The sequence below is a fragment of the Boleophthalmus pectinirostris genome, unplaced genomic scaffold, assembly GCF_026225935.1.
Source record: "Boleophthalmus pectinirostris isolate CB_2022bp ecotype Guang Dong unplaced genomic scaffold, ASM2622593v1 HiC_scaffold_5, whole genome shotgun sequence".
Lineage (NCBI taxonomy): Eukaryota > Metazoa > Chordata > Actinopteri > Gobiiformes > Gobiidae > Boleophthalmus > Boleophthalmus pectinirostris.
In genome coordinates, this window is record NW_026571404.1 from 34,424,943 (window position 1) to 34,437,241 (window position 12,299).

General features: G+C 38.9%; 1 protein-coding gene across 1 annotated transcript in view; it reads right to left on the reverse strand.

Annotated features, from left to right (window-relative positions):
• Positions 1-646: 646 nt before the first annotated feature.
• cdh5 (cadherin 5) overlaps positions 647-12,299 on the reverse strand; it is a 222,190-nt gene continuing 210,537 nt past the window's right edge. Inside the window, exon 15 of the mRNA XM_020929300.2 lies at positions 647-1,493. Coding sequence (XP_020784959.2) covers positions 1,112-1,493 — 382 coding nt within the window. The 3' untranslated portion in view covers positions 647-1,111. The remainder of the gene's footprint in view (positions 1,494-12,299) is intronic.

Here is a 12,299-nt window from a genome sequence, read left to right on the forward strand (position 1 = left end):
CTATGTCACGATACGATATTTATTACAAACCCCCCCCCAAAAAACAAAAAACTACCAAAGAAGTGCTTAATAACAGTTATTTCAGCATGTAGATTGGACTAAAACAGAGCAAAGGATCATGGTCCATGTAGTTCTCTCTGTTTTTTAGCTGTTGCTGCACCATAACGATGAATTTAAGCAAATAAACTTGAAATTTTGATATATTGTGATGGCCCACGATATTACTGTGAGATTTTTTGACGATACGATATCACGATATTTCGGTTATCGTTACATCCCTACTAGACACGCTAATGAAAAATTGTTACTCAAACATGTGAAACAAAACACGACTTCAGGTCTGTTTTTGAGGAAATAACAGCATTATAACATGTCTTAAAGAGTCAATTTTGCGTAATATAAGACCTTTAAACACACCTTTAGGCAACTCCGATATATAGTTGCAGTATTCAGTGTTACATTTTACATATTTCTAAATCATATTAACGTAATTTTCATCCACTTATGCGTACAATCATTGCCATGTCAAACCAAATCCTAGATCCATGAATGTTAATTAAAGGCTCGCAGTTGTCATGGGAATACAAGATGGACACTGATTGCCTCTAGAAACAAAAAGAAAAAAAAAATAAAAATCTTAGGGACATTAAAATAATAGGCTTATATCTTCACTCTTCACTTGTGGAATAGATATATATATATATATATATGTATAAAAAAGACACATCAGAGTAGCCGTCTTAGCTTTTATCTCCTCGCTCGTCTGCAGTCGCTTTTCGCTTGCTCCGCTTGAATTGCCTCTTGATGTTTCTCGTCAACATCTGTGAGAGGACGGACGGAGCCATCAAAACCAAATCAGGGCCCCTTTGATTCGTCAGGAACCCGCTGTCTTCGGACGGGGCTGTAATTGGGAGAGAACAGACTGGGGGCCTGGACAAGACACGACAAGCTAAGAACTCAATGATCAACAGCCAGTCGCGAAGAAGATATTGGCTATGTTTGTTGTTGTTTTGTTTTTTTTTCTTTTTTTTTTTCTTTTTTTTTACGGCAGTTGAAATTTTATGGCTCATTTTTACCACCGTTTTGCGATGCGTTTTGTTTTTTTTGGATCTCAATACTGGTGGTAATACTCGTGGTTGTTTACTCCGTACAGCTCGGCCAGGGTTCTGAAGCGAGGGCCCCAGTCGTTGAGGAAATCGTAATCCAAGTTCGAGCCACTGGAGGAGCTATCGAGCGAGCTGAGGCTGCCGGCTAGCGACTCGGGGCCCTCGTAGCCGTAGATGTGTAAGGTGTCGTAAGGGAAGCCGTCGCGGTCGTGGTCGGCTTCGAACTTCTTGTCCTCGATCATGGCCGCCATGTCTCCCTTGCAGGCGTTGGGCTGGTGGGGGTGGGGCTTCTGGACCATGGCGTAGAGGGAGGGGTGGGGGTGGTTGTCCGGGTGACGCAGCAGAGAGCCGTCATGGCAGGCGGAGGTGAGGATGGAGACGTCATAGCTGTAATGAAAAACAACACGTTGATTATGTTAGCATGAGTTCTACTGAACCTTTAAATGCCTATGATAGATTAGACTACAGTATTTTTCAGACTATAAGTCACACTTTTTTCATAGTTTGGGTGTTTCCTGCAACTTATACTCAAACTTATGCTTATACTCGTACTTATACATATAGGTGCAACTTATATATTAAACTTTTCACACTGTCAGCTGTGAGAGGCTCTAGTCTTGTGTGTCAATATCTGCTGCTCCTGTTCCTCCTGTACCACTGTCACTTGGCTCTACTGCGCATGTCTCCTGCAGAAAAAGCCTCTGTCCTGTCCTGAAACTTTAAACAAACTTATAAAGATGACTGAGAAGACTGAATACAGATGCCTCCAAACAGAAAATCATATTTTGGAGATTACAAGCTGCAAGTAAAGAAATCTGCAGCCGACAAAGGTAAACGAGCAGCAGAAAGAAAGTTGTGGCACCGGGATGGTGCACCATGCATCCTTCGTGAAAGTCATTAGATCGACAAATCCTGGACTTCAGTGACAGCCGGAACCATCCTGTCGGGATTCAGAAAATCCAGAATAATTCTAAGTGGAACTGATGCTGAGTCTGACGGCAGCTACACAGAAGAGGAAGCGGCGCTCTGTTTACCTCCGGAGGTCACGGAGTTGCTCAGAAGTGACACCAAGGATGAAGAATTCAATGGATTTAGGGAATTGGAGAGTTTGGTAAACTTGTTCTGTTGTTTATGTTGTAGTTTATCTGAAGAACTGTTCATATGTGACGGTAACAGTCTGTTGTTCTCTGTTCTATTGTTATTGCTGGAACTTGCCTTTCAACATGAAATGTTGGTTCCTGGTCTCTGATTTTATAAAATACATTTCCCCCAAAAAGTGCAACTTATAGTCCGGTGCGACTTGTATGTATTTTTTTCTTCTTCATTATGTATGGTACTCATTTTATCAAAACACAGTTAAGATCATTATAGTCAAGATTTAAAATCAAATTTCACTCTTTGGGCCAATTTGTAGGTTTGAAATTTTACTTTCTACTATTTCCTAGCAACCATGTAGTAGACTAGGCCCAAACCCCTCTGATGTACACCAACAGTTCTGCTGTTTGGCAAACAAAAATACAAGAAAACACCTTTATTTTCTGGTGAAACGGTGTTCATAGCGTCAGGAAAATGTGTTTCTTCTGATAAACATTTTCGACAGAATTCTCCCAGTGTGATGTCATTACTGTGTGACTGTCTAAAATAAAACTCACTACTTCCTATAATTATCAACAGATTTTTCAACTTTTCTTCACAAATTGTTTCTTGATTGGTGTAAAATTATAATTTATATTTACAACAATTTTTATCCCACCAGATTAAGTTAAAATGAGAGAATTTGAAAAACCTGTCCTGCACAATTTTAAGAAGACTTATTGTGCTTGTGTGTGCTGTATACTGTAATTATAATCTACGACACCGACGGATCATTGTTATAATTTGGACATTTTGAATAGCAATAGTCATTTAAAATTACTTAATAAAAGAAAATTGTTTGTTGAATTCTGTGTTAGAAAACTGTGGTGCCCAATAGGAGCTGATGTCGTTGTAAACCATTGATTATTTTCCCATTTGTACCAAAATTACTACAAGTGCTGCTGAAGCCTACACATAGCACAGATTAAGAAAATAAAATAGTAGTTTCAGTGTAGTTAGCTCCTCCCTGCAGGCAGATACAAGGCAGTGTCCACCAGCGTCTGACCAGAACTGAAGAACCATCTTGGATGAGCTGCGAAAAACGTTTTTGACCTAAATAAACATTTGTCCAGTTGACATATTGAATTTCTTTTTTGCCACGGATTCTAACTGGACGACCGAGCGACTCTACACACATTGGAGAAAGAAGTAAGAGCAGAAAATACAGGTTGATTGGCAAAATGGCATCTTGAAAATAAGCGACTAAAGATTATTCAAACATCCAAATACAACTCTAAGAGGATAAATAATTAGGGATGTAACAGTAACTCAAATATCGTGATTTTGTATTGTTAAAGGTCTCACAATAACATCATGGACCATCACAATATATTAAATTAAAAGTCTCTTCGCTTAAATGAATAGTTATGGTGCAGTAATAGCTAAAAAACAAAGGGAACTACAAAGACCATGATCCTTTGCTCCGTTTCAGTGCAGACTACATAAAGAAAGTAATGCACATACAAAGCACCTTTAAGATCAAGTGTAATAAGGGCACATTTACACTATCACTGAACCTGGAACTACAGAAGAAAACCAAGTCAACATCTACAGTTTACCTTTTTATTTTTCTTATCTTTTGCAACTTTTTTGGTGGATGGTCTGTGGATAGGGTTTTTTCCATACTGTGACATATTCCAAGCAAAGCAATTACCATAAAGTTTAAATAATATGGGGATCTTATGGTATGAAATAATGAAAAGTATGAACAAGCGTGGCATTTATTTTTGCTTATTATTACAGAAAAGAAATATTTACTTTATGTGATCTATCTTTGTATTTATGTTCTCTATGCATGTTCTATGTATTACTGTCCAAATAAACATTCATTCATTCAAAGTTTTATTGTGAAATTGTATGGGAAATTCAAGCGCATTGAAAACAATTCCCTAAATAAAATCACAGATATAAACAAAAATGTAGTTAAAGGTGCACTGTGTAATTTTTCTGGTGAAATGCTTTTATATGTGGAGATTAGGGATGGGCATGATTAGTCGATTGATCGATAATTGATCATTAAGAATTTCATCGATTACGTTCATTTTAATCGACAAACCGAATGTAGGTTGCTGTGCGTCGCGTGACCAAACAGGGGTCCTTACATGTGTCTCTCTGCACTCAAAAGGAGCGAGACACAAACAGTCGGTCAGTCTGCAACATGCCAAAGTGCAAATGCGTATATTTAACAATGACTTGTACAAGAAATTCCACGCTTTCCATTCCGGTCGGGACACATGTGAGTCCATGTGCACAGTGTACAAAGCAGCACATATGTTTCAGTGTCCAGTGGGAAAAAGTTTTACCAGGTGAGAGTCGCTCAATGTCGATGACGAGTCCCCACCTCCCTCACCCCGTACGGTGTCCTGGTTTTGACAAACGCAAATATGGTCACACTAACCTGTATTCCACTGAATCATGTCCTTTAATCCAACAGAAGTTGAACCACATCAGTGACACAAGAGCAGTTTTTTTTCCTTAGTTGATGCAAATTAGCCATGTGTTTTAAGTTTTGTTTCTGTGAGAGTTGCACAAAGCTGCATTAAACACATTTTAATGTCAAATGCCTGATGTGGCTCTAGAGTGGTCACAGTTTATATGTCGTAAAGTTGAATTTATTTATGCAGATTAGTAGTGCAGATAGTAATAATAATGATGATCATTTTAATATAAAAACGTTAAGTCGATCGTTAATTCTTCCGACGATCGATTAAGAAAATTTTTATTGAATTCCCATCCCTAGTAGAGATGTTATTGCTTTGTCTGAAGTGTTTCACAGTACGGAGCCCAAAACAGGCCACATTACCGGTCAGATCTGTGAAGAGTCATATCCGCTCACAGCCAGAATGCTTGTTTTTCTAGGCATTTTTGAGCTATAAATCCACTTTTTAATTGAATAAATGTAAGGCAGAGCTGTTTAGTAACCACCTTTAACTGTAAATTGTAGTTGCTTTTACTATTTCCTTCATAACGTTGCTTCTTAGAGCCGTGTGTCATCAGTAAATACAATGAGTGGGTTGTAAACAGAAGTAAAAGATGTACTAGGCATTGTTTCAAAGGTCAGAATTAAAACGTATAAATGCAACGATATCCTTGACATTTTCACTCTATACGTCTCCTCGGTAATTGGAAGAAGGAACAAAATACCCAATGTTAATATGGGCCACTACTACGCCAGTTACATATGTGAACACATCTATACACTGTCAATAATTCTAATATATTGTATTTAAGCGCCGTTTACTGTAGGTTCATAGATGTCACTCAAATGATCAGATAATACAATAAGTAAATAAATAAATAAATAAATAATGTCTATTCAGCAATGCCATTTTCTATCTACACCTATAGCTCGACCCTAATGCTCATTCAATTTCAGCTAATTACTCTTACAAATAAAGACGTGCTTATAGTCTGCACCATGGAAATCAATACAACTTTAATTATCTGTTTTTAATGAATGGGGGTAGTCAACTGGCGTGTTTCCATGGAGATGTTATTGCATTACCTATAATGCTTTACAATATGACCTTAAGTATAATCGGGTTGGTTTTATTGCGTAAAAATACCTTGCACTCCGACTGTGAGCGGGAATGTGACCTGTCACTTGGCCTGTGGATGTAGATAAATTAAATACATGTATCTTGCATTTATTCAGTTACAGGTTGTTTTAATGCTCAGAAATACCTTGAACACCTGCATTCTTACAGAGAGTACGGCCGGTGTTCTGTCGAAATGGGCTGCCCCGTTGAAATAAGCGACCTTAAGTTTTTCCGTTTACAGTTGTGTAGATCCAATTAAAATAACTTCCCCAGTTTTACAACATATTTCTTTGGATTAGAGATGCGGGTTTGATGCTGTTTGCACACGGAGATCAGAATTTATGCCTTATTTATGTCAAATTTCAACTCATTTATATGAATCTGTGTAGGTAGTTCATTTGGATAGTCGTATTCTGCTCAAACAGGGCTATGATTAAAGGAAGCACATACCGACAGGCCAATTTAGCCATCGAATAATGCTCCCACTTCACTTATTTCTATGAATTTGGGCAGAGATAGCTCATTTCGACAGGCCTATATCCTCTATCAAATAAGGCTCCCACTATATAAGAGAAAGAAATGACTGCAAACACTGAAATCTTTAGATTATATAAATATCATATGCTACAGTGTGAATTTCTTATTAAAATATAATGATATTTTATTTATGCAACGTCTTTCTAAACAAAGTTACAACGTTTTCTACACATGGAAATAAAATAAAATACAATGTAGTGAAAATGATAACGATAAAAAATCAAATATTAAATCCAAACTATTCAATCATCTAACGGAGGTATTCTGCCGCAATGTCGATGCTTAACTGGTCCAAACATACAATAAAACCAGTACACTTTTATAATGTTATTTGTTACTCTACTTCTGCCTTAGGAGCTCAAATCGACAGGGCAATTTTTCTCCATAGATCTGACCTGTAACATGGCCTATGGATATGTAGAGTTCACAGTATGACCTTAAACATACAGTATATATCCATCCATCCATCCATATTGCATTTATTCAATTACAGCTGTTTTAATGCCCAGAAATACCTTGAACTTGCATTTTTATCGTAAGCGGGGGCGACTCTCCACAGATCTGACCTGTAACTTGACCTATGGATATATGGAGATATCTTGCATTTATTCAGTTACAGCTGTTTCAATTCCCAGAAACAGAAATACTTTGAGCTTGAATTCTTACAGCGAGCGGGGACGCTTCTACACAGACCTGACCTGTAACAAGCACACATTATTGCTTTGCCTGGAATGTTCCACATTATGGCACTAAACTTATCTATCACTATGGAGACAAAAAGGCAGTGCCGACTGACCAAGTTAAAAGTGTGTACTAGGGCTGGGTATCATTAAGAAGTTGCCGATACAATGCATATCTCGATACATAGACCACGATCCGATACATATCTCAAAACAGTGCACTTTCGGTTTAACACGATATATTTCAAATCAATTTCATATGGTCAAATAAAAAATTAAGGCTAAATCATGGCTGTGATACGAAAGTCTTTGTTAAACCACTTCTTGGGCAAAGTTCATATGAAACACAAACATTTTAATCCTCAAAACAGTGAAAATGTCAAATGTGTCGCATAAACAAGTTTCCTTCCTCTAAACAAGCAACAAAACTGTGGCGCTGTAACAAAATCATATAGTAAAATATACAAAAAAATACTCTTGGCGATATATCGATACAGCAGCCTACGATACTGATACTGTATCATTACATTAAACGATACGATATATTGACCTAATGTGCACTCAGTAAAATGTTTTTCATAGTAAGTTTACCATAAATAAATCCAAAACAGATCAATTTAATGGGATACTGTGGAATTTTCCAGAAAACGCAACAACATCTCCATAGATACAGGACTTTCCCACCAGAAAAGTTACATAAACTTTAAACTAAATAATAATATTACATATAATAGTAATCACCTAATAGTTAATACTAACTTTACTTTAAATAATCACACTACAGTAATTTAGATGATTTCAGTCCGTGGAATTTCCAATCTAAATAAAAGAGCCCATCTCATGCAAAATCAACTTTTCAGAGGTTTCTACCTTCTAAGAGTGATGTGTGGGCCTTGTATATGTCGCTGAAGTGGTTTTTAGATTGATTCGGCATTTTTTTTTAAAAACAAATTGCAGTGTATTTCTGCCACCCTCCCACATGACAACAAACTAAAGCTGCTACAAAGATGACACAACCAGCTACACCTATGACGTGTTTGAAGTAGCAGAAAGTGCTTTGCACCCACTCCCCTCCGCTCCTCCGCCCCACCTCCACCTGTATGAACCACCATGATGAATAAAAGTTTATTCCTACCACTATCAGGGTGCACGTCTGTCTCCCCCTCCCTCCCTGAGATGGGCGGAGGAAGGGCGGCTCACTCACGTCACGTTTGGAGGGCGGAGCCTGTGCTTTCTCAGGACGGGGGGGGAGGAGCAATAGTCGGCCTTTCATAGTTCCTGGTCTGTGACTGTCTCCAAGAAATCAGTGAGATTCAGAACTATTGTGTAATGGATGTTCCAAAACCTAAATTGTGCTTGTTTATGTGCAGAAGATACAATGTGAAAAGAGTTATTTTGCATGAGACGGGCCCTTAAAGAAAAGTTAAAATGTAGCTGTTAACTCAAAAACTACCACTACATGACATCACAAGGTGGACCAGAGCATTTTGAGCTTTGGAGATGTAGACAGACTAATAAAAAAGGGTTACTCAAACATGTGTGAGTGAAACAAAACACAACTCCAGGTATGTTTTTGATGAAGCGCACATTATAACACGGCTTAAAGCTCACATGAGTTTGGCAGAACATGGAGCCTTTAACATGACTGAACACAAACAGTCTCGGATATGAACACTGCGGAAACTATATCTTCAAAGTTCTGAGCGCATCCGTGTTTCATTACAACTGATCTAGTCCAGATTTTGGTCTTTCAGCGTGGAGCGTCTGAGCCGACCCCTCTATACATCATTATGACAACATACGAAGGCGAGAATAAAGGACTGCGCTCGGTTTTAAGATCAGATTTGGATTACATTAATGTTTAATATATTGTTTTGCATAAAGTGGGTCAGCAGATCTGCGGTGTAAATAAATATGGAGGAGATTAACATGGGGAGGGCCTACAGACGGAGCGCGAGTACACCCAGATGAAAAAGCATTATAATAAATATTTAAGTGCATGTTTTGAATTGAATTAGCCTTAGTGGTTTATAAGGGTGTTAAAACTACACGCGGGAGTTTTGCAGTAAAATTGGGATTACTATACTGTCAGTGGTGAAAGGGTAGTCAAAAAATACCATTAAAGACCCTGTACCTGATTTTTACGATGTTGGAAAAACGCAAAATTGTCTGGAATGTTTCACAGTATGATATTAAAGCCTTTCTTTCATCTTTGACTGCAGGGTTTAATGCTCAATTCGGATTTTTTTGTGAAATCAGACTTTTTGGCGAGGTCGTTCACCTTTCCAATTAAATGTGACTTGTATGTGATCTCCAGTGTGAACTTTAAACGCTCCAAAAGTGTCCCGCGTGTGCACTGGAGACACGACGACGTCACACGGAAGTCGGCTAAACATGGACGCAGCTTTGAGCCCCTGAGAGATTACATGTACTGGATTTATGTAATCAGAGTACAAATTATAGAGTAGAGTAACTGTATTCGGTTACAGTTACTGTTTCAGTGAGTGATAATTGGATTACAGTTACTTTGTTGAAATAAATGGATTACATGGCAGTATTTTCCTGGTTTCACATTTGGGGCAAAATCCCTTTTTTTTTTCTCGGTAATTCCACTCATTGCCGGTCACTAAACCAGGACTAAACCAGGACTAAACCAGGACTAAACCAGGACTAAACCAGGACTAAACCAGGACTAACCAGGACTAAACCAGGATTAATGCAGGACTAAAGCAGGACTAAACCAGGATTAACCAGGACTAAAGCAAGACTAAAACCAGGTCTAAACCACCAGGACTAAACCAGGTCTAAAACCATGATTAAACAAGGACTAAAACCAGGACTAAAACAGGACTAAAGCAGGACTAAAGCAGGACTAAGCCAGGACTAACCAGGTCTAAACCAGGACAAAACCAGGACTAACCAGGTCTAAACCAGGACTAAACCAGGACTAAACCAGGACTAAACCAGGACTAACCAGGACTAAACCAGGACTAACCAGGACTAAACCAGGATTAATGCAGGACTAAAGCAGGACTAAACCAGGATTAACCAGGACTAAAGCAGGACTAAAACCAGGTCTAAACCACCAGGACTAAACCAGGTCTAAAACCAGGATTAAACAAGGACTAAACCAGGACTAAAACCAGGACTAAAGCAGGACTAAACCAGGACTAAACAAGGACTAAACCAGCACTAAACCAGAACTAAAACCAGGACTAAACCAGGTCTAAAACAGGATTTAACAGGACTAAACCATGCTGTGTGGACCGTGTCTCCTCTTCTTCTATCAATAATATTTTTAAAGACTCGGTCTTTTCATTTTCTTTTATCAGATAAAACATCTTATGTGAAGATTTCCTCGTCTTTGCTTCTCTACAACAAATCAAGTAATCCAAAGTATTCAGATTATGTTACTCACTTTAAGTAAGTTAATGTATTCCGTTACAAACTACATTTTGGATTGAGAGATTGAGAAGGAGAAGGATGAGGTTTTTGGCCGTGGCGTTTTTCTGGGGCAGTGGCAACAACGTCCGTAGAAAGGAACATGTGGGTGCAGAGTCGCAGCTGAGAGCGGTGGGATTGTGATGTGCTTCACTGCTTCACTCACTAGAGTTCAGACACAATTTTCGTATGACGAGAAGAATGTTTGTGTACATTTGTGAGCGCCTACTTGTACCACACTTGAAGGAGGAAACGCATCTTAGGCAGCCTATTTTGGTGAGCAAACATGTCGACGTTGGGCTGTACAGGCTCGCAACTTCAGTGCGGAATAGTTAGGTTTGGTGGGATGAATGTGACCTGGCCGTTCAGACTGAAGTCACATGTCAAAGAATCAGATATGTACGGAAGCCGAGTGGGGTCACCAGAAACGCAGACGCCGCAACAAATACAAATGCGACAACACAACAAAAAGCCACTACAAACCAAAAAAAGCCACAACGGAAATGACCGCGGGACTCTATTTTAATGCAAACGCCGCAACAAATACAAACGCCACAACACAAATGCAAATGCGGCAACACATTATAAAGCCACAACACATCAAAAAGCCACAACGGAAATGACCGCGGGATTTTCTGACCGATAAAGAGACAAGTGAAGAAGAAGAACTACAACGTGAAACAAATAATTCTAAAACAATAAATTACTTTTACTTATGTTTCCAACTTCTCAGTTTCTTTACTTTTGCGGCATTTGCGTTTGTTGTGACCCCTCTCGGCTTCCGTAGATATGCATTGGTGTTAGGAGCACATATCCAAGTGAAAAAGATGGATCTGTGTCAATTAAAGATCAGATACAGGAGCATAGGTGCAAAAAAATCGAATGTGGGTCACTTCAGGCTGCAGTCTGAGGGTACGTTTACACATCGCCGGGTATGTTGAGAAACGAATATTTCCCTCCCTCCGTTTTCCAAAATAACATCGTGCACAGAGCATCGTTTTCAAAAAAGTTTTCATTTACATCGACCTGCATAAATACGCCATCGCGCGCCATCGTAACTACACTAGGATTCAAACCTGTAGCATTTATTTCATTACAGTTGTAAGTATTACTCAAAAATACCTTGAAAAACGTGCATTACTGAGCGGGCTCGCCTCTCCACAGATGTGTTAAAGAAGTGGCAAAATCGCTGACCTCTGAACCTCATTCGTCTCAGGTCACGGATATGAAACATCAGCTGTGTGTGCAAATGCAAACACATGAAAAGTGTTTGCACCAGAACAAATGCGACAGCTGCTCTGAATACTTCATCATCCTGATCAGAGCAAAAGGGAAACACTGGTTGCACTTTCAGCTCACTTTACACACAAACGCCAAAGCACAGTTTTCCAGAATCTCCACTCTAGCTGGAGTTTTTAGAAAGATTCGTTTTCAGAGGCGAATTTGCAGTTTGCGTGTAAAAGATGAGTATAAATGAAGGAAAATGTCTCAGTTTTTAAAAATACCCGTGTATGTGTAAACGGAGCCTACACGTAACCATGGAGACCAAACCAGACCAAGTTACAGGTCAGATCTGTAGAGAGGCACTTGCGCTCACAGTCAGAATGTTTTTCAAGGTATTTTTGAGCTATAAAACCAACTGTAACTGAATAAATGTTACAAAATGAAGTAGCCTAAGTGTACTTCTTCACACTATGGTATCGGACTGGTATCGGTATGGGCGAGTACACCAAGGCCAAGTATCAGTATTGGATTGGAACCCAAAAAAACTGGTATCGGAACAACACTAGAAATAACTAAAGGGGTGTTGTGTAATTTTTCTGGTGGAGGTTCATATGCTTGTCTCCATGGAGATGTTATTG